The sequence below is a fragment of the Oreochromis niloticus genome, linkage group LG18 (genome assembly GCF_001858045.2).
Source record: "Oreochromis niloticus isolate F11D_XX linkage group LG18, O_niloticus_UMD_NMBU, whole genome shotgun sequence".
NCBI classification, from domain to species: Eukaryota; Metazoa; Chordata; class Actinopteri; order Cichliformes; family Cichlidae; genus Oreochromis; species Oreochromis niloticus.
The window spans coordinates 25,073,448-25,097,267 of record NC_031982.2 but is presented as its reverse complement, the minus strand read 5'-3'; the positions used below and the strand labels follow the sequence as shown (position 1 = coordinate 25,097,267).

Below are 23,820 nucleotides of genomic sequence, written 5' to 3'. Positions count from 1 at the left end.
CTCCCTCGTCCACCAGAAAACTGTGAAACAGGCTTTAAGATTCTGATTATTTATTATGTACAGTTCATCAGAAACGTTCCAACAATTTGGCAAAAAACCTTCACAAACATTTGGCACAGAAAATCAGCAACGATATCTTTTTGTTTTTTCTCTGATATGCGTCATAAAAACAATGAGGAACCCGGATGGACTATCTGACATCGACGACAGAAACGAAGAGTGTTCAGAGTTGAGTGAGATGATCAGTGTGCGTTCACATCGGCTCACAGGTAACATCAGAGAGAAGAGACTTAAAGCACCTCTAACTTCACCACCTTAAACCAGACCAGGGACAGTTAGTATTTACATATTTACTCCTTTGATTTGTGCTACCCCGTGCCACGCGTGCGTACTTTCTCACTCAGCGGTGAAGTCAGTGACTGTTACTTTTCCTCCAAGGAAGTTACAACTGATGATTTGTAAGAACAATTGGGCCTCCGTCACAGGCTCTAACATCACCATCATCAGTACCAGTAGTGATTAACTCTGAGTCCTTTAAAAACATTTAAAAATCATATCACGTCCTTCACAGTGCCTTTAAACACCCGGACAAACAAATCAAGGTTGTGCAAACAGATTTTTTTTTTTTCTTGTCGTTTTTTTGGTCCACACAGAGCATCCTCACATCAACTTACACCAAATTACCAGCTTATGGCTCTGTCCCGGAGGGCTGTGGCTAATGTAGTTCACAGAGACTTGTGTTTCCCCAGCAGGCAGAGGCTGAGGCACTGCAGCAGGCCTTTCATCCACAGACAGTGAGCGAGGAACAGCAGCAGCAGGCAGGCGCCGGCCGAGCAGTAAACGCTGATCACCGTGCTCTCCTCCGGCAGGAAACATTTGGACAGCGTGTAACTGCTCGGTGACACCGTCGCCTGGGAGAAGAAAGGGGGGAGAAGTGAGAAATAACGTGAGTTAGAGGTGATGAGTAATGTTCATACTGGCAGAGGTGGCTGCTTAGAGCTCTTCGGCCACCAGAGGGCCTCCGAAGATTAAAAATAGGAGCTCATTTTGAGTTCCTTTCTTCCTATTTTTTTTTCTGCATGAATCTGTTTTTTTATAGCCTGTAAACAACAGGAACAACAGATTCAACAGAATCTCACCTCAGCAGATTGTTTACTATATAATTAAACACTTTATTAGGAAACTAATTGTTTGTATGAAAGAAAAACATCTAATTTAGGCCACCGATGGCTGAATCTAGCTAGAGTTTGCATGTCGTCCCTGTTCTTGTTGATTTTCTCTGGAGAAAAATCTGAATGTTTCTCTCTCAGCGATATTGGACAAAATCGTGTTAGTTTAATGTTACCTTTGTCACCCCCTCTCTTAACTTTCCTTTAAGAGTTTCTGCTTAAATCAAGTTCAAACAAAAGCCTCCAGAGCAGCAAAGGTGGGACTAATCATCAGTCATGTCCTCTCCTGTGAAGCTGGCGTCACTCACTAAGTAAAGAAGATAATATGGCTAAACAGAGCATATAGTCAGGGACATATTCTCACCTGTAATCAGGATTTTGTAGCTTCTGGGATTTTGAGTTTTTAAAAAGAAGAAACAGGATAATTTCTTTCTCAAATATATTGGAACAATATCTCAAACCTGAACTTTGAGGTGCTGCTTTGGTTTAAGATGGCATTTGTCAGCTCAGGACACTCTCACAAAAAAGATTCAAAATCACCTCCTTCCTTGGTGGAAGTAAAATAGATGAAAACGTGGTTGTGGATCATGGATCCGCGGCTGACAAATCTCCAGTAACTTTGTGATGCTGCCATGCCAATTTGGACTGAAACCTCTGAAGAATTTTTGCAGCACCTCGTCGAATCTAAACCATGAAGGCAGCCGTGGAGTCAAAAGGGGGTTCAAATCACCACTACCCTGTACTGGTCATCGTTTTAGCACTGGGCAAACATGCAGAGAAAAGCAGTCATTCATGCTCACATACACGCCTACAGCCCATTTAGATTCAAACCAGTGGCAGACTGGATGTTGGGAGTTGAGGGTCATTTTGACTTGCCATGAATTAGAGCTGCATTTGATGAGCGTAGCAACCTGTCCAGGGTGTACCCCACCTCTCGCCCCATGACAGCTGGGATAGGTCCAGCCCCCACAACAACTCTGAATAGTATAAGTAGAACAAAATGGATGGATGGATTTTCTATAGATATCTATAGTTAATATATGTATATTTATTACTTCTATAACTGTGAAGTAAAACCTGATATTGTGCCAGATGTAGTTTGTAACCAACTGCTCACTCCTTATTGATTCTCCTGAGGGAAACATCTGGCACAGCTGCTAAATTCTCTGATGTGTTCATCAGATAGTTGCTTACAGTGTTTGCATGCTCAGCAGTGGCTTTCAAAGAAAAGCTGGGGCTAAAAACTACTCTACACCACTGAGACTGAACCATAACAGTAAGGTTGTGCACTGGGCAGCTAAACAGAGAGAAAAGGCAAACCACACAGAAACAGCCCAGCCCACCTTAATAATCTCTCTCTATAATACAGATTAATTAGATTATTTTTCATCTATTGCTGGTTGAAAAATGCCGACTTTAATCCGCACACTGTAAAAAGTCTGTTCACGATTTTGCTTTCACTCACAAGGATGAAGCTGGGGTTGTTTCTGTTCCTCCAGCTGAAGGATGGCACGCTGATTTCTGGGTACTTGTTGTCATGGAGAACCTCACATCCGCTGTGGGTGTGTCCGCTGAGGATGAGGCGGGGCTTAAACCACTGCAGCAGCTGAGGAGAGAAACCCATAACTGCTTCAGAGGCTGGTTGCTGCTCCCTTACATCACCAGTTTCATCATCACCATCATCATCACCATCATCTGCTGTTTCTATACGAGACTATTTCTGACGGCGGGCTGTTGTTCGCCGTTTTAATTGGATGAAAACACTTCAGAACAGATCTGCGCTTTGAGAGAAAAGGAAAGAAAAAAAAAGACAGACAGCGGAGGCGGTGTGATGAGACTGCAGAGTACTCACTCTCTGTGAGGCCTCCTTCGACAGCACGTCGTACTTCTCTCTGAACAGCAGGTGTCGCTCTTCAGGCGGCGCGGCGTCCTGTCCTGTGCAGCCAGCGTCACTCACTCTGAACAGAGGATAGTGCTGCAGAACGGAGCACACAGTTAGGGAAACGTGCATGGATTTGGATTTTTCATGGAAGAACAGGAAACAGGCTGAGAGGCAGCTCAGTAACAGCATTTCTGATGTCAAGTTTTTCACCCAACCACGTAATTCCCCCATCAAACAGTTCATAAATACATCTGCAGTGATCCACGTGTCTAAACAGCCATTTGCACAGGGAACATGGAGAATAGCCACGTTCCCCAAAGTTTCACGATGCCAGACATGGTTCTCCTGCCACTCTGCGTTTCACTGGACTTGAACGTGTAATTCTTCCAGATAGAACGGGCAATCCATCAAAGTCGCTGTCACGGAGAGAGTACTGAATCGTAACACTCAACACACCACGACACTCATGACACCTTCTGGACTGAATGATGATTTTAGTTGAAAGTGCTTCCTCTGAAGGAAGTTTATATAAAGCATGGATCCCAGAGTGTGTGGTGTAACCTCAGTCAGAAATTTCAATCTGTGTCATGTGACTATTTAAACCAATCACCTGCTAAAATCTTGTACATAAATTACACTATTCTCATTTATCTACTTAGTGCCTCTTTATCTCCTCTGTCCTCTCTATCCCGCCTGTGACTCAGGAATCAATCTCAGCACACAATGATGAAGGATGTCTCTGTCCCTAAAATGCATTGGAGAGCCAGAGGAGGCTTGCCGGAGGAGCTATAATCCTTGGATGTGTTTCTTTGCCTGTTGTGTATAAAACATTCATGCACGCGCTTGGAATATACTGCAAAAAGAGAGGCTCTTTAAACAACTATCCTCTTTATATGCAGTTTCAGTTATTTAAGTACATCAAACCTTCCTGTGTGCGATTAAGAAAAGCATCTAATATCTTGTCACACTGTTGCACTGTTACATTTACGATCATAAAATACAGCAGCAGTCGGCTAAATAAAAGGAATTTATGGTGTGGTTGTCAAATGACTGCTGCCTCGACTCCTCTCTTCTCATGTCTCCCTATCGCTTCCTCCGCTTGCATCTCTGTTGGGAGGGACTATGAAGCGAGGAGAGGAATCGAGGATGTATGAACTAAGAAATGAAAATGGGAGGTCGCCTCTTTTTTAATCGTGCTCTCCTTTGTTCGTTGAAATAGCAGAAAAAACTGAGACTTGTAAAGTTTCTCCTTACGTTTTGTGCAGGTGTTACCTTCTTACCTGTTCAACTTTGGGAGTTTAGTTTAGCACCACAGATGACCATACTGGGATAGTGCATTGAACTAGACTGAGAGATGCACAATATTGCTAAAAGTTTTCACTCATCTGTGATCACACACATATGAACTTGAGTGACATCACATCCAAAGGGTTTAATATGATGTCGGTCCACCCTGTGCAGCTATAACAGCTTCAGATCTCCTGGTAAGGCTTTCCACGAGGTTTAGGGGTGAGTTCGTGGGAATTTTTGATCATTCTTCTAGAAGCACATTTGTGAGGTCAGACAGCCATACAGACAGGTGTTCTATGGGGTTGAGGTCGGGACTCTGTGCAGGCCAGTCAACTTCTTCCACACCAAACTCGCTCATCCATGTCTTTATGGACCTTTGTGCAATGATGCGCAGTCATGTTGGAGCAGGAAGGGGCCGTCCCCAAGCACAAAATTGTCCAAAATGTGTTGGTATGCTGAAGCATTAAGAGTTTTTTAAGAGCCCCACACCATAATCCCCCCTCCACCAAACTTTACACTTGGCACAGCGCAGTCAGACAAGTACCGTTCCCCTGGCAACCACTAAACCCAGACTCATCCATCGGATTGCCAGATGGAGAAGCGTGAATAGTCACTCCAGAGACCACAATACTGCTTTAGAGTCCAGTGGCTGCGTGGTTTACATCACTGCATCTGCTTTGCATTGTGTTTGGTGATGTAAGGCTTGGATGCAGCTGCTCGGCCATGGAAACCCATTCCATGAAGCTCTCTACGCACTGTTCTTGGAAAACCTGACGGCCACATGGAAGTCTGTAGCGATTGCCTCTGCAGATACTTGTAACCTCTATGCACCTTAGCATCCACTGACCCCACTATGTGATTTTAGATGGTCTTGTTGTTATTCACTTCCACTTTGTTATAATCCCACTAACAGCTGACTGTGAGGAAACTTCACAACTGGACTGCACAGTTGGCATCCTATCAGGATACCATGCTGGAATTGACTGAGCTCCTGAGTGACCTATTCTTTCAGAAGAAGCAGTTCATGTAGAAGCAGTCTGCATGCCTAGGTGCTTGATTTTACACACGCGTGGTCATAGAAGTGATTGGAACACCTGAATTCAATGACTTGGATGGATGAGTGAATACTTTTGGCAATGTGGAGTGTCTCTCTCAAACATTTACTGACTCAAAACTGAGCTTTGCCACAAAAAGGAGCACATATTGTCCTTTTCAGATCTGCACACACGAGCAGCACGCCATCCTCAAAAAAAAAGTTAATAACGGCACTGTCATAGGCAAATGACAGTTAGTGTCTATTGCTATCTAATGCGATTTCAAGGGCGCTTCACTTACAGGCACAACTGTTTTCTATGATGAACTAAAACATAAAACATCTGACCTTCGTGCTGCATATTTTACCATCAGATGCCATAATTTGATGGTTTTAGAGAGAGAAGTGACTGCCACAGTTTTATAACAAAGGATGGTGTTATTATGAATTACTGCATTCACATGACAGACAATATGTTCACAAATAGTAAACATTCCCTAATTTTCTGCAGGTCTGTATTACGATGGAATTAAAGTTTGAGTTATCTAAACATGTAATTAGAGAGTCGAACAGTTTTGAAGCTCATTTCATTTTTGGTTAAATCGTATATTTGTAAAATAGGTAATTAATTCTCTTATGCAGACACGTCCTCTAACAGTAAAAAAGAGCTGACAGAGCATTTAAGTAGATTGTTCGATGTCAGCTTCAAACACAGTTGCAGACCTGTTGTAAAGCAGCGTGTAATGATTGGTCATTTCATAGAGTTGAACCTACAGCTTGAACCAGCATCCCTGCACACCACACAGTAATCAGTGGATGTTGTTTTCAGGTTAAGTCTTGTCGATCAATCGCTTACCTTTAAAAACATCACGTTTATCTCTAAATTTGGTTGAAAACTAGGACGGGTAAAGTTGTATTTTAAGGCTGATGCAAACATTTAAATTCAGCCTCGTGTCAGTCATTCAGTGATACTCCACTGAGATATTTTCCGCTGATTCAAGGCCTAAAAGCTCTAAATGATCCGCAGCTGTTGAGCCTAAATTGTTGTTAAATTAGTTTCAAACGTGAACGTTTGGTACACATCTGGATCACAAATACTGTTCAAAAAACGCAAATATGCAAACATGTATACATATATATATTTTTATATAAAATTTGGCTGAAATTTATTTGGTTGTTGTACAACATTTATTTCAATATATATAAAAACTGTAGTTTTTTTTTGTCAGTGTCTGTTTGTACAATGATTGATGGCCTTTTTTAAGATTCCCAGTTTCAAATATTGAGGTCAGTGTATGAATAAGTGATCCCTGTGAGCCAAGAGCTCCGTCTTCACACAGTTTTGTTTTTTCTGTTATCGGCTTAATGTGATAATATTGTGGTATTCTTAGACAACTCTGGCTGTGACCACTGAAACCTTCATCACCTCCTGCTGAAAGCTTCTGTTTGTGAGGGGCGGCCAATCAGAAGAAAGCGAGGTTAAGTGAGAGAAACAGTTTGAGCTGGGGACCAATTTTTTGAAATGATTTGAAACCGTGGTATGTGGAAAGCAAAAATAGAAATATGGAGATGGAAAAGCACATGACAGGTCCCTGTTAAGTATAAAATGTTGAACGTTAACCGTGTGTTTCCAAAATCAGTAATCAGTAATTAAGTGAAGTTCTAAATGTATTAATTGATTACAGGGTCAGCTGAGAGGAAGACCCAAATGCAGATAGAAAGGCTGGATGAAAAAAACTGACAAAGATCTTTAATTAAAAGTCTGATTAACCATCGTCCAAAGAGGAAAACATCAAAGTCACAAAAGCGAAACTAACCAGGAATGCCAGGAGGCACAGAGGATGAAGGCAAGAAGCTCAGGAGGGAAAACTGACAGTCCAGCAAAGACAGAAAGAAAGACACAGCTAGATATACACAGAGTGCTGATTAAATAGGTCAAAAACAGGAAGTAAAACCACAACGACACACACAGAGAACCAACCTCAAAGGTAAGCGCGAACACAGACACAGGAAGGAAACGGAGAAAATAGAAACGAAAGAAAAAAGCAGATGCACAACAAAGAACATGAAATGATTTTTCTCACTTGTTGGTATGTGTACATTGAAAAACAGATTGGATACTGGAAGCGATGCCTTCCCAGCATGACTCGAGTTTGACAGATATGCACCACTCTGCACAGCGGAGAAGAGATTATTATTATTATCATAGCTGAAGCTGATGTGAAGACTTCAGCATTCTAAATGAAACCATGTGGATATTTTCCAGAAATACTACTTTGTAGAAAGAAATTTTGTGAAGGTCTTTGTGTTGTTTTTCTTCTGCTGGAGCACAGCAAGGAGATTCTGCCCTTAGGAAAACAAAAAGAGAGTCGTAGACAAAAAAAAAAAGACTGCAACTTTGGAAAATAACTTTTTTTCCTCCCTTCTTTTGCGTCCAGCTCAGGCTGAATTTTGCACAAAATGAGGTCTTTGGATTTTGTTTCCTCCACAGCGTAGAGCTGGGACGCCGCTCGGGGGCCATAACAGAGACCGATAACGCATTCGGTGTACGCTCAGGTACGCGAGTGCTGAAAAGGCTGATCACGTCTTCCGCTGCTAAATGTTTTCAGCTTCTGATGAAGTCTGAGTGGAGTCATGCAGTTTACCTGTAACATGATGGGGGGTGTGGGAGGGTAGAGCTGCGAGCCTTCACAGCCGTCCATCACTCCGCTCCCTGACTGCGCGCTCTGCAGAGGAGAAAACATAAAGAATTCATCAGCTGTCTTGTCCACAACCTCACAAAGCATCCTCAAGCATCAGGTAACATTTTTATTTCATATCGCTACACTGCCTCTGGTTCTGGTGCTGTCTGCAGGAAAAAAAAACCCTAAAAACTAAAAACACAAACCAGGCGCCGCTTCTAATGTGCTTTAATAAACACTGGATGTGCAAGAAGAACAAAACACCTGCTCTGGGTACGTCTTAATTTTCTGTTCGCGCATCTCGAGTACCAGTGGCAGAGTGCATTCAAGGCGCTGACAGTGAAAAAGTGTGCGAAAGACTCCTAGAAATTTTCCTCCCACCTGAAGTGAACAGTTGAGGTCCCTGGAGAGTTTGATCAGCTCTTTTTCCACCGACTGGCAGATGGGACAGCCGTCGCCGTGCAGGGCCACGCTGTTCACCAGCAGAAAACTGACGAGAGAAGGAGATTCTCAGTTAGTCTGGCAGGAAATGTAGGAAAAGCATCGTTATTAACAAAACAACATCCCGGTATCGTTATCAAACTGTTAGAAAACAGTTGCAGTTCTCAGAGCCGCATCTGAATTCGTTTGGAGTTGCGTTTCTGGCCACCTGACAAATCTAAGTCCAATATTCACTCTGTTTTTTACCAACTCCAGAGGGAAATATCTGGCTCTGTGTTCGCCAGCTTGCGGATAACTGTGTTCGTCTGCTGTCTGGTGCTGCGAAGGTAGCGTGCTGTGAGTGCTGTGAGCTGAAAACGTGTGATGAGAGTAAACCAGGAGAGTAAAACAATGAGCCGGGCCCGTAAAGGCGAGGGCGAGCTGCGGATCCAGAGCATTAATCTCTGTGTATGTGTGGCCCCCCTTTTTTTTCGCATTGCCACAATGTTTTCACGTCACCTTTGATACATTATTATAAAATTATTGCTTACAGCTGCTTTAAATAGATCCTAAAACTAGAGCTCACATGGAGGACAAACACTGCTGCACTGTGGGCGTTTTACATCAGCGCCGCTAAAAAAAAAGGGAGAAGCACATAACCATTTTCTGTCAGCGGAAATAGGACTTTTTGTTTGGATCCTTTTATAATATATTACAACACAACAAAAGGCCTGTTCTCATGTAAATGCATCGCAACAAATGCAAATATGTTACAGCACTGCTGTAGGGAGCACAAGCTTTTACTGGATGTTTTAACCCTAAAGTGACCAGTTGAGAATTTCAACCGAAGTGGGATCATTTATGACCTTGTCATATTTCATACAAGAACACTGTACATCATCACTATCTATGAGAGACATTCTAATGTGTTCTAATGTAATTAATTGGCATTTTATCAGATGTTTCAGGTGTTTTTTGCTGGAATAAAATCAAGCTCCCAGCCTTGTTGTCTGTCTTTAAAAACATTTGTGAAAGAATAGGAAAGCTACTGTCAGCTGCTCCTTTGTCACATGGGGTCGCTACAGCAGGTACTTCTGCATGTTTGATTTAGCAGTTTTACACCGGATGGCCTTCTGACACAATCCTGAGGGGGGGAATAAACATTTGTGAAAAAATGGGTCGTTCTAAAGAGCTCACTGAATTCAAACTTGGTGCTGTAATAGGATGCCGACCAGGAGCTTCATGTCTGAGAAGCTCCTGTAGGTGTAACGTGTAGATGGCACAGTCACAAGTCATCACGATCTTTTATTACTTCTACTCTTCTGTTTTAAATAAAATCTAAACACACATCCTGTTAGTAGTTTGTCTGAAATCTTTGTGCAGAAACGTTTTCCAGGTTTCTGCAGCGCTGCTCTAATTCTGTTAGCCATGGTTCACTGGCAGCATCATTATGTGGTGATAAGAATTGTAAAAATCTAAATCAAAGCCTAAAAATTATTGTTAGGAGTATACTGGAGTCATTAAGCTCCGTTTTTTCAATACAAATGAAAATACTAAACGACACATGATGACCAATGACAATGATAAACGAACGGGGACAAGAGAACATGTGACATCGAGGCACAAAGAAACCAGAACGCCAGTGACGTAGTAGCTAATCCAGCTCACGATCCACCACAAATCACAGGTTTTGTAATGTGTGAAGTACAAAAAGAAAGTGATAAGTTTTGTTCTCATAGGTTGGCTGAATTGCACAAACTAATGAGAAATAAAATCCTCAGTTTGTTTCAGTAAAATCTGACCAGTTCTTGAGGAAATGGAAAAGTCTCATGGTCTGTGAGTTTTGTAGATATTTTTTGGAGAGTTTTCATTATTATGTAGTCTTTTGCGTGACTATGCTTGAATTTTAGTTTTTTGAATTGCTTGGCTAGTTTAGCTGTCCTAGTTTTTATAGACTTGTTAATAGATATTTGATTCTTTAGGTTATTCTTGCCTCCCTAATGTCTTCTTGCATCTTGTTGTCTCTGTTATGTGAGTCCCCATTTAGTTACTTCCTGTTTTATTTTGTTAGTCTGCTCTCTCTGGTGCCTTGTCGCTAGTTGTACTTCTTGTGTTATTGTCTTAATTAGTTTAAGCTGTGCATTGTTAGCCTGGTGTTTCCACTCTCCCTGGTTAGCCTCACGTGTTTATTTACAGCCTTGGCTCCTATCTGTTTAAATCATACTGTATCACTGTCTGTCCTTCCTTGTGTTGTTCCTGGACGTCTGTTTGGCTTTATTGGCTTAGTTAATTGCTGCCTATTCGGACTTTGTGCTTTGCTTTAATAAAAGGTTAGGTTTTCTTTCTGCTTCTCAAGTTTGACTTAATACCCTGCATTTGTTTCCCTTTCCTGCAAATACCTGACAGAACAGGGCCTGTGAAATGGCAAATATGACTGTGACCTTCAGCACAGTTCTGGTAAAAACCCGTTCAGCGATCACTTAGTTGGTACTGCTCACGGGTCTTTTTGGCTTCTGAATTTTTGCAAGTTCATGATTCATTTTGGTTTTAGAATCATTTATGTGGGAGTTTTGTTCCTAGTTTCTTTTGTATTATATGTTGTCTTGTTTATATTCCTCACTATCTCCCTGGGTGAGCCTTTTACCTTATCAGTTAGTTCTTAGTTTTTCTATTTATAGAGTTGTTGCTTTAATTTAGCCCCCCCCCCCTCCTAGAAGTAAAAGGGGCCTTGTTTGTTCTTATGGTTTAAGTTTTAGTTGTATTTAGTTGGACGCCTTCAGTGTTCTATTCTAGGCTGTGTTGTGTGTCAAGTTAATCTCGTTTCCCCCATTTTTCTTATTTTCTATTTTTATTTTATCAACAGTTTAATCTTTAATTTGACTAGTTTCACTTCCTCTCCCTGCCCTCACTGACGCTCTAGCTGTGTTTGGTTATCCAACTGGTTTGTCTTCTCTTATCTCATTCACTCATTCACTTTTCCTATGTAGCATGTAAAAGAATAGGAAAGCTACTGTCAGCTGCTCCTTTGTCACAGCAGGTACTTCTGCATGTTTGATTTAGCAGTTTTACACCAGATGGCCTTCTGACACAATCCTGAGGGGGGGGGGGGATAAACATTTGTGAAAGAATGGGTCGTTCTAAAGAGCTCACTGAATTCAAACTTGGTGCTGTAATAGGATGCCGACCAGGAGCTTCATGTCTGAGAAGCTCCTGTAGGTGTAACGTGTAGATGGCACAGTCACAAGTCATCACGATCTTTTATTACTTTCTACGCTTCTGTTTTAAATAAAAGAGGAGTTGCTTTAATTTAGCCCCCTCCCTCCTCCCAGAAGTAAAAAGGGCCTTGTTTGTTCTTAAGGTTCAAGTTTTAGTTGTATTTAGTTGGACGCCTTCAGTGTTCTATTCTAGGCTGTGTTGTGTGTCAAGTTAATCTCGTTTCCCCCATTTTTCTTATTTTCTATTTTATCAACAGTTTAATCTTTTATTTGACTAGTTTCACTTCCTCTCCCTGCCCTCACTGACTCTCTAGCTGTGTTTGGTTATCCAACTGGTTTCTCTTCTCTTATTTCATTGCATATACAGTGTCTTGCAAAAGTATTCAGCCCGCTTGAACTTTTCCACATTTTGTCACATTACAGCCACAAACATGAATCAATTTTATTGGAATTCCACGTGAAAGACCAATACAAAGTGGTGTACATGTGAGAAGTGGAACAAAAATCATACATGATTCCAAACATTTTTTACAAATAAATAACTGCAAAGTGGGGTGTGCGTAATTATTCAGCCCCCTGAGTCAATACTTTGTAGAACCACCTTTTGCTGCAATTCCAGCTGCCAGTCTTTTAGGGTATGTCTCTACCAGCTTTGCACATCTAGAGACTGAAATTCTTGCCCATTCTTCTTTGCAAAACAGCTCCAGCTCAGTCAGATTAGATGGACAGTGTTTGTGAACAGCAGTTTTCAGATCTTGCCACAGATTCTCGATTGGATTTAGATCTGGACTGGGCCATTCTAACACATGGATGTGTTTTGTTTTAGACCATTCCATTGCTGCCCTGGCTTTATGTTTAGGGTCGTTGTCCTGCTAGAAGGTGAACCTCCGCCCCAGTCTCAAGTCTTTTGCAGACTCCAAGAGCTTTTCTTCCAAGATTGCCCTGTATTTGGCTCCATCCATCTTCCCATCAACTCTGACCAGCTTCCCTGTCCCTGCTGAAGAGAAGCACCCCCAGAGCATGATGCTGCCACCACCATATTTGACAGTGGGGATGGTGTGTTCAGAGTGATGTGCAGTGTTAGTTTTCCGCCACACAGCGTTTTGCATTTTGGCCTCATCTGACCAGAGCACCTTCTTCCACATGTTTGCTGTGTCCCCCACATGGCTTGTGGCAAACTACAAACGGGACATCTTATGGTTTTCTGTTAACAATGGCTTTCTTCTTGCCACTCTTCCATAAAGGCCAACTTTGTGCAGTGCACGACTAATAGTTGTCCTATGGACAGATTCCCCCACCTGAGCTGTAGATCTCTGCAGCTCGTCCAGAGTCACCATGGGCCTCTTGGCTGCATTTCTGATCAGCGCTCTCCTTGTTCGGCCTGTGAGTTTAGGTGAACGGCCTTGTCTTGGTAGGTGTACAGTTGTGCCATACTCCTTCCATTTCTGAATGATTGCTTGAACAGTGCTCCGTGGGATGTTCAAGGCTTGGGAAATGTTTTTGTAGCCTAAGCCTGCTTTACATTTCTCAATAACTTTATCCCTGACCTGTCTGGTGTGTTCTTTAGACTTCATGGTGTTGTTGCTCCCAATATTCTCTTAGACAACCTCTGAGGCCGTCACAGGGCAGCTGTATTTGTACTGACATTAGATTACACACAGGTGCACTCTATTTAGTCATTAGCACTCATAAGGCAATGTCTATGGGCAACTGACTGCACTCAGACCAAAGGGGGCTGAATAATTACGCACACCCCACTTTCCAGTCATTTATTTGTAAAAAATGTTTGGAATCATGTATGATTTTCGTTCCACTTCTCACGTGTACACCACTTTGTATTGGTCTTTCACGTGGAATTCCAATAAAATTGATTCATGTTCGTGGCTGTAATGTGACAAAATGTGGAAAAGTAAGAATACTTTTGCAAGCCACTGTATTGTCTCATCCTTCACTTTTCCTATGTAGCATGTGAAAGAATAGGAAAGCTACTGTCAGCTGCTCCTTTGTCAAAGCAGGTACTTCTGCATGTTTGATTTAGCATTGTCCGTGTCACTGTTTTCCCAGTCCTGTGTTCCCATTGTTCTCTGTATATTCCTGGTCTTTGTCTTTTTGTTCTCTAGATTTTCTACCTTGCTTATTATCTCAAGCATTAAATGCTTGCTTTCACTTTAACTCTGCTTCTTGCATCCTTCATTTGGCTCTAGTCACGCAGTGGTGCCTAACATTAGTTCCATTGAAAATGAGATAACACAACCAACATCATCAAACTTTTTAACCCTGTAAAGCCTGAGCCATGAAATAACTTATTTTTTATTGATTCTTCTGAAATTTAAAAATAAAAACTTATCTAAATTTCAAATATATAGTACTATGTAGTCTTAAAATCTCATGTATCAAATATGATACATCTGGTGTCATAGAATTAAGTGGCTTTTTAACATTAGATATATTTGGTCATTTTATACATGTAGATTCAGTTCCTTAAATAACTACATCTTATGGACATTGGCTTTTTTTGACATATTTGTACATCAACCATTTGAAAATATCCCAACACATAAAACTGGAATCCTTGAAGCAAAATGAAAATATTATTTTTCACACAATATCAAAAATTAAAGGGAAAATGACAACGAAAGTAATTTTTGTTTATATTTATTACAGACTTTGGCTTGATTACTCAGACTTTGGAAAACATCTTGTTTCATTATATTAAAAAAACCCAAATTGGTATTTCAGCAGATTTCTTTGAAATATAATTTAAATGAGGGGAAAAAAACCTAAATGTGATCTGTTGGCAGAGAGTGATATTGGCTTTTTATTGAGGCATAAAAGTAAAGGGGAAAAATGTCCTGAAAGGCAAAACAAGGGAATTATTCTGAAAGGTAAGACAACATAACTGTATTTTGTCATTGATTTTGTTTCGGTAATCACTGATAGGTAAAATTATGACTGAAATAAAAGATGAATTTTACTGCATGCAACACGTGTAATATTATTCTGTATAAATTGTGTTAAAGAATATCTACCAATCTTGGATTTTTAAGTGGTTTCTTGCACTTAAATTTCAGTGGGATTCATGTCTTGGCTCTGACTCCAGTTACCCCGCAGTGCCTCATTTCTTCTGTAGCCACTGTTTTGATGGATTTGCTGGCGTGCTTAGGTTGAAATGCACCTCCACTTCCCTTTAAACCTTCAGATAGTCTCACATTATCTTCAAGCACTCCTTTGTATGATGTAGGATTCATATTTGAATGACCGCAAGCTGCCCATTTCCTAAGGCACTGAAGGGGCCTCAAACCATAACATTTCACAGCTGGTATGATCCTCTCCTGGAGGCTGTCTCTGCTCTGTGCCAAACGTGCGTCCTAACTCTGAGCTCCAGCAAGTCGCACATTTTTTCCACAGGGTCTGCTCTTTGTCTGCGTATTCACACACACAAACCATTGTTTGCTCAGAGGTTGTTTGTGGACAGCAAAGGCTCTTCTCCTGGCATGCCTTGCATACAGGTCCAATTTTCTAACTGCAGAAGCAACTCGGTTACCTGCAGATTTCTTCCTGACATTTGTGTTCCTTCAGTTTTCTTTTTGCATCAAACAGTTTGCTGTTGGTTTGAATTTTGAATTTTCTGGGCCTGGCAGTCCTGCACAGTTTGGGAGTCACTTTGAACTCTCCACCACTTGTACATCATTTTCCTTGCAGTCTAATGATTTATTTCAAATTATTACAGACTCCACAGTCTTTTTCCTGAAGAGTCTAGGGAGCTCTTTAGATCTTGGCCTAATGGCGCACCATATTTCAGTGGCAGAAAGACCAGCAAGAAGTTTAAAATAAGACTTCTGCCACTCCCACAGGCGGCTCTGATAATCAGCACCTAACCTAAACCATCAAATCTAACAAATATATAACCCAATATAAGCCATACTTTTTCCATGTGACTGCTTCATTTATGCCATAAATTACCATGTTAACTAATAAATGTCCATTTATGGAGTCATTTGTTTTATCACCATTATTAACAGGCACCGTTTCAAATATGTTTAAATGACTGATTAGACTGCCGGAGGAAATCATTCCCACATCATGTTATAATTTTACAATTTATTAATATTTAATAGGGCATTTTTTACTCTGCACAGCCAAGTTATTGTATTATATTCAACTTTCACGTGTTATTCTACCGAATTTCATTTAGATTTTCACTTTTGGAGATCCTTTGTTATTTTACTTTATTTTTTTCTATTTAATTAAAACATCTTGTTTAAGTTCAAGTTTTATGTATCAGGAAATAGTAAAACATCATCTGGTTTACAGGCCTCAGTTAGTATGTTAACTGTTAAAATTCATGACAGCATGATTTAAAAAATGCTGAATAAGTAAGGCTTGAAAGACTATTTTTTCTTTTCCTAAAAGAAACGTGGCAGCATGGCTTAGGTTTGCATCTGGAACAATGTCCTGTGGACAGATAAAACCAAAGTGGACATTTGGCCATAAAGCACCACCCCTGGCAAAACCCACACACACAGCATATCAACAGAAACACCTCATACCGATTGCCAAACGCAGCAATCGAGGAGTCGTGATTTGCGGTTGCTTTTCAGCCATAGGACCAGGGCAACTTGCCATCATCGAGTTGACCGTGAACTTCACCGTAAACCGAAGTATTCTAGAGTCAAATGTGAGGAACGTCTGAAAAAATAAAAGGATCGAGGTACTGATTTGTGTCAGGACTTTAAGAGAGCTGTGAATGAAAGAATGCCCACAAAGCAACGCTGTAACGAAGAGCGGGCCAAAATTCGACGATGAGAGACATCGACAAATTTAAGCAGGAAACAACTACTTCAAGTGATTCGACAGGCTGCTGAATCTTCGTCTTTGTTAAATAATGACACGGTCTAATATGCCTTAGATTGCTGACGTGCTAATATGTCCTGATGGGTAAACCCTACAAACAGAACTGTATCTAATTTTCCTGAGCGCTTCTCCTTTATTTAAGCTGTCCTGTAACAAGTTGTGTTTAAAGCTGCTGTAACACAATAATTTCACAGTAGTTGATTAAATAAATTATTTCATCTTCATCTTATCTCGTAATCTATCATATTATGGCAGGTGCTTTGTTTTTAATACACAGAGTGCGAAACTGAACGCAATCTCCTGACACACAATTAAGACCTCGGGAACAGTTGCCTGGCACGTCTAAAAGCACCTCTGTGCCACAGGCCGACTCAGGGGATTAAACCGTCGACCTTCCCGCATGCTGAGTCACATGTTTGTCCTTCAGGCGTGTCACGAGTTTTTATGTTTACATTTATGTTTCACCCTCCCGTCACTCACTTGACGCCCTTTTTGGTGACGATCCTGGTGGAGGAAGCGTTGAAGACCTTCTCAAACCGCTGCAGCTTGAACCAGTCCATCCTGCAGGGAGACACAATACGCTCATCACACAGCACAAAAACCTGCTGCTCAGTCTGCCGTGTCTGCCTGTCTATCACGCACCGTTACATAACAGCTGTGCCAGCATGCTTCCCGCTGCTCGGCTAGAATCAAACCACATAGGAGCATGTCTACAAAAGCTCGCATTTCTGAGTCACACATGTCAAATACCAAACATTTAAAAAAAAAATGCATGACATGGTGTTTTCTTCCCTGAGAAATTAAGAAAAGAGTCTCTATAAGAAGGCTGTTACATGCTGGCATGAACACAACTTGTCTGCAATTTAATGCAATCCAACACAAAAAAATGTAGTTTAAAAAAATACCAGAAAGACAATAAAACCTCAGTGAAACCATCTTATTAAAAATAAAAGCTACAATCTTTTTCCTTTATGACTTTTTTATGTGACTTATTAACAAAAATAGCAAATAGAGTGATGAAATAAATAAATCTCTTCATCGCTCAGCTTCTGCTTTCTTTTTTTAATAATTTCTCTTTAGATTTCTTCTTAATTTTGCTTGAAATATTACCACAATCTTACAAAATCTTATCAGGTTTTTTTTTTTTTTACAAATAAATTAAATCTCCTTCCTGAAAACGTTGGGCCAACCAACAAAACAAAACAGCACATATTAACACAATTTCTTAATGGCCTTTGAAATCAGTGGGCTCTGTCATAACTGGCCACAGCTGAATATGAAGGGTTGCCAGATGATTAGCCATTAAGGAGGGAAAAAAGAAAAGAAAATGACCTTTAATTTTAAGGCCATTTAACTCTCTTTTTGTCTTGTAAAATATTTGACATTTTCTCGTCATCGGGGTGATAAAAATGACTCAAATTAAACACTTAAAGAAGGTAAAACTTGGCTTTCAAGTGCTAACAGGAATGTGTCACCTCTGATGAAGGGCTGCGAGTTGCCATTTTTTCCCTGCTTGAATGGGTCACAAGATAAAAAAGGTGGGGAGCGTGAACGCCATTTCAAAGCCTTTTCCGTGACTTGGACTTGAGACAGCTTGATGTCCTCTGATGTCCAGAGTTATGTCTTTGAACACTCTCAAACATGCCGCGTATAGGAGGAGAAGCCGTGTTTGTCAGAAACTTCCATTAGAACATAAAGAAAAGAAAAACTAACGTGTCATAACTGCGCTGAAGGGAGGATGTGGCGACAGTTGATCAATTAGATCAAACGGCTACTTCCTAGTTCGTGAATGGACATTCAACACACACACACACACACTACAATGATCTGTTCAATAGTTTAAACAGCATGCTGAGGAAAGATGTCAAAGGTTTGCACACTGTTTGGCTCCAATTTAACGATACTTGAATAAAGTATCTTCTTTGGACATGTGTTGCTTAGCTTTCTGTGTATCTCGCACCTAAGAGATGTTGTATAGATTTGTGTAGGTCTGAAGGAATATTGTAAGATGAGCAGGAAATTCGATGAGGGGCACATTGTGATTTATTTAGTCTATTTTATTCTACAGTTAGAGCAGGATCAGGTGAACTTGAACCATCCATAAGTTATGCTGCTATAGGCTCATGACGCTGGAAGACTTCCCACGATACACTGAACACTTGTTCTTCACTCCATATAGAGTTGGTTTATATGCTGCTATTATATTATCTAATTATTATTAATAATGTCATAAACTTTTTTTCTTCCCTCTGCTGTGGCGTGAGTTTTGTCCTGCTTGCTGTTTGTGGTCTCTGTGTGTTATACCTCTGTTTTCCCCTCATTCCCTAACCGGTCATCGGGACTTCTTCTCCCCTGCTGTGCTTTGCTTATAAGGAATTGCTGGTTTTCCTTTCTCTAATACTGCAGGGACTTGATCTCACAAAGAGCCTAGAAAATGAAGATTGTTTTTCTGTATAGTCTCTGAAATAACTTGTCGTTAAAGATAAGACTCACAGAGTCAAGATCTTCTGTGCAGCCGTTAGCAACATCTCCTCACAGCAAGCAGGACCTTTCCGAGGCCGTTCTGTGTGGAGTCTGCATGATCTCGCTGTGCCCAGCGACATGCACATTAGAATAACTGGTGATTCTAAAGCAGCCGTGGATGTAGATGGTAGATGAAGCGCTTAAAGTATAAAAAATAAATAAATGTTTGAGTAAATTGTTTTGGTCAGCACTACATAACTGCAGTTCCATTTCGATGTGACGCCACATTTTCCTGTCTTCTTTTTATCCAACCTGCTATCAATATAATCGTCTAATCTTTTTCTACTTTTATTCTTTTTTTTAATACTTATTTTTACAGACACTTTGTGTTTTGCATATTGTATCTGAAAATGCATTCTGTTTCGGTTTATCAGACTTTACATTTTCTGTTGTTTTGCCGTTGGTGTTAACATCCATCAGATCTCCAGTGAACCGCAGAGGGTTGGGGTTAAGTTGCATTTTAGCCACAAGCCAAAAGAGACTATTTTCAAAAAGTAGACGATGCTGCCTGTTATTCCTCCATAGCTCTTCTCTTGTAATATTTCTATTTGGTCGTGCAGATGGAATTACTATACAAATGGGTTGATGTGAACCTAACCCTAACCAGAACCTGGTGGGCCTTAAGAGGTAGATTTCTGGCTTTCCGTACAATTTCTTGCTTTTGTGTCTCTGTCAGAACAATGCGAATTAATTATAAGAAGTGAGATTTAAACACTTTGTCTTAAAAAGCCCACAACGTCATGTTTATATGTCGCTGTGGAATGTAAACATGTGATAAGAATGCAACTGACGTCAGTACAGAAGGCAGTATTCAAACACCACCAAAGGAACAATACCAGCAGTTCACTAGTCTGTCAATATTTAACATGTAGCACAAACCTCCCTCTCTACAGCTCAGTACTGTCTTGAAACAGCTGGGCACAGCTGTAGCATCCAGTAAACGATACTTAAGCAGTGTATTTGTTGCTGAATATTTCCCTCTGTTGATTAATGCTTGCTGCATTACCGAGCCGCATGACGGAAATGTGGGACTGCCTCCAATAAAAACACTACCTTTAACACCGATATTAGTAAATCTTTTAGTTTTTAATGTGACTTGTTAATATATACTATGATGAAAGCACCACTTAACTGCTACAGCAACAAGACAAAGCAAAGACCCTCCAGCGATGGCTTCAGACCTGACTGCATGCGCTGCATCCAGCCTCTGCTTTGTCTTATTAAAACTGCCTCATGGAAATATTCAATCGCCTCCTTGCAGGTTATGTAATGTAGACAAAGTCCTCTTGCTGTGCGGTGTAGTAGTAGGAGACAGTTATTGACTTTTTTGGGTGCCACATTTAATGTTTTCTCTTGCTTTAAAAACTTTTCAAGGAGGCAGGTATTTCTGTAACTAGGGCAACAAAGAATAGCGCTGGAAATCGTTCATACTGAGTCAGTCTAAGAGGTAAAACCTGTGCTTAATAGAGAAGTCCCTCAGGTGAAGGCCACGTAAAACCAGATCAACCGGTCACAGAGTAAAGGTTATGTAATGAAAACAGAAAAACAATAGCATACAGAATGTGCTTACTCATAATGGAAACCGATGTCATGATTTCCAACCAGTACAACCAGTTCCGTGTCAGTGGAGTGTCTGAACATCCTGTGGAAGCGACGCACATCGTCCTCCCAGTGCTGTGGACAGAACAACATGAACACAGCTGAAGTTTCAGGCCTCAAACAAGAAAAACTCCCCGGAGAAGCTCACGAGCATTAATGGGATCTCTGAGGGTCGCCCGGCGGCCCCCACGGGGGGCTGAGATGAGCTGCTTTGATTCAGATTCAGTTTTGCTTCTACGGGGCCAAAACCGCACACAGAAACAGCCTTTAATTGCATCAGTGCTGTGGGTTTCATACGTCGTGTCTCTTATTTATAAAATTTATAGGATGTGGGGATTTGGAGCGGTTTTCATCTCTGATTTGACCACATTTTCAAACTTGAAATTTAACTATTTATTAATCAGTTAGGTGATTTAGGGGATTAATGAGTGTGTGGGAAAGTATTTGAATAAAAAAAGCTGAAGATTTGATTCTTTTTAATAATTTTTAGTGAAACAATATTTGGTTGTCTGACTGTCGGATAAACAAAGCCGGCAGTTTTTCAAACATTTACAGAAAAAAGAGTGAAAGGAAACTAAAAGGAACTAAAACTATAGCTTGGTGTGTTTCTCTGCTTTTAAGCATTTATTGTTTCTGCAAACTCACAGCGCTGAATCCTCCAGGAAGACGACTCAAACAAGTCATAAATCAAGCACATAACACCAAATATCATCTGTTTCAAGTTCTTCTATTTCATGATAGGCTGCTTTTTCTTCATTTTTAACACTGTATGTTCAATATCTTTTGGTTTTTGGACAATTTCTGGGGCTACAGACAAAATAAATACTTGGTAGATTTACAGAATGAGCAAATAGGAGATTATTTTGCTAGCAGAGTGATCTTTAAAGTCAGTTGTCAGGCGAATATGACTCCTTCGCCTTGGTTTTCATTCAAAACAATCAGATTGTTGACAGAAAAGAAACCAAACATATTTGACCGCAGCTTCACGTTTTTAGACGTTCTCGCTCTGCAAATTTAAAACTGGTGAATGATATTTGAGAGCATGCTTCTCTTTCTTTTTTCAAGACTACAACAAAAAACGATGAAGTATTTGATCAGTTAGGTTGCTCGCACAATGAATGGTTATGGAACTATTGGTCACTCATCAGGCAAACATCCAACACGGTTCCTGAGTTTGGGGTGTGAAATGTGCCGATTTGTTTCTATATTACTCTTTATACTGATTTATTTAAACAAGTAGGGTTTTGGACTGTTAGCAGAGCAAAATGGGGGCAATTTTGCACCATTTATTGCTCTTCTAGTATATTTTATTCTGTGTGCAAGCTATCAGCTCTAAATCCTTCGAGGGGAAGCCAGTCACGTTGTGAATCAACCACAATTGCTAAAATCATCATGCTTTTCTTTGTTTCACATGCCACTGTACAGTGAACACCTTTGCCCTTGTGGCCAGTTTTCTAACCACGATAAATATTTTCAAGATGTCCTCTTAAGATGGAGGGGGAACTCCTCAGACACAAATGAGGCAAATGATTAGTCAGTCAAAGAAATAAATGACAGACTGATCTATTCACCTGCTGCAGATCAACTCTCAGTACTCTCAGTGTGAATTCAAACACGCAGGCCCTTCCTCTTTTAACACAATACAAATTAAAAGAGTTGCCATTCAAAGAGTGAAAATGAGGAGGAATCAGCCAGTGGGTGGGTGGAGGGGAAAGTAGATTAGAGGAGATTTTACTGTCTGAGGCTTTGTGTTGTGTTCCTCTCGCTCCACTTGCTTCTATCTGTCTTGACAGATCCCGTTTTATAACCCAGTAATAGATTTCTGAGCATTCCCAGAAGCTTCCCCCCAGCACACCAGGATGGATGTACCACGGCGGGCTAAGAGGATACCTGGTGCAGCTGTTTTCCTCAAAAACCTGCAGCCTCTGGGGCCCGGATGGTAACAAGACTATGATTATTATGACCAGAGAACACAGAGCTTCTGCTCTGCATCCACATACTCGAACATCATCATAATTATCATGAGGGGGGGTGCAGAGCAATGCAAGAAGGAAAACAGGGAGCTCTACGTTACCTTCTGCGAGCTCCACTTGCCTTCGTCGAAGATATCCCCGAGAATAAAGACTATCTCGGGCCTGAGCAGCCACAGAGCGGTCTGGAAAGCCCTCTCCATCTGCCATTCCCTGCGCGTTTGGACACAAGTCAGCGTTATTGGATGTTGCTGTTTACAAATCACTCCTGCAGAGCCCCGGGCACAGACGGACGGATGCAGGGCAAATATATATGAGAATACATGCAAATGAATTATTACCTCCTCAGCTTGTCAAACCAGTGTCCCCCGACGGCTCCGAGGAGGTGCGTGTCCGACAGCACCATAGCGCGGACCGCAGAGTCCACCGAGTGGCCGTCGATGCCCTCTCCGCCGCGAGCATGGCTGATCTTCGGCCAGGCGCACTTGAGGATGGTCGGAAAGTAGATGAGATACTCGCAGAAGAAGAAGGCGCCGCCGACCACCCCAATCAGCACCACCGCAACCACCCATTTGACGCTAAACCTCGGCATTTCTTTGTTATTCGGCTTTTGGGATGCCCTGAACTGGCGCACTGGCGGTGATGGAGCGGTCCATGAGGCATCTTCACCTCTTCCAGACCCCACGGTTTAGGTCTCCAGCCGCGTGATGCTCATGGCAAGCTCCACTGGATAAAAACAGGCTTCGCGTGGAGTCCGGTTGATTCCGAAAATAAGGGAAAGAAAAACAAAGTTTTAAAATGCGCCCTGATTTCAGGGGAACAGCAGCGAGAGAGAGCGAGCAGCCGCCAGCCGCTGTTTCTAAATCACAGGCTCTCATGCGTTAAGCTGGAAACAACACATCCGGTGTGTGTTTTCAAAATAAAACGGGTAACACGATATCTAGGGCACACAAAAACTGCATGCTTTCTGTAGTATATAGTATATATTTAAGAGTGCAGGCTTTCTTAAGGTTCAGAAAGTTTCTAAAACTTAAATTATTCTGGAACTAATTTAAAATCCTCTGGATTCAGGCTCCACACTGGGCCAAGCCTTTATGTAAATGCCTGTAGTCCAATTAGCCTGTAGGCTAATTGGTGATGTCTTGATGCATTCTCAATCATTCAGGAAAGTAAATCTCCAAAAA

General features: G+C 41.2%; 1 protein-coding gene across 1 annotated transcript; it reads right to left on the bottom strand.

Annotated features, from left to right (window-relative positions):
- Positions 1 to 33: 33 nt before the first annotated feature.
- mppe1 (metallophosphoesterase 1) lies at positions 34 to 23,508 on the bottom strand. Its single transcript, XM_005476669.4, has 9 exons — positions 22,978 to 23,508; positions 22,741 to 22,849; positions 20,638 to 20,741; positions 17,025 to 17,105; positions 8,437 to 8,545; positions 8,020 to 8,100; positions 3,022 to 3,144; positions 2,635 to 2,775; positions 34 to 911 (listed from the first exon to the last, which is right to left on the bottom strand). The coding sequence occupies exons 1-9, from the start codon at positions 23,226 to 23,228 to the stop codon at positions 726 to 728; spliced, it is 1,185 nt and encodes a 394-aa protein (XP_005476726.1). The 5' UTR covers positions 23,229 to 23,508; the 3' UTR covers positions 34 to 725.
- Between the last annotated feature and the right edge of the window lie 312 nt (positions 23,509 to 23,820).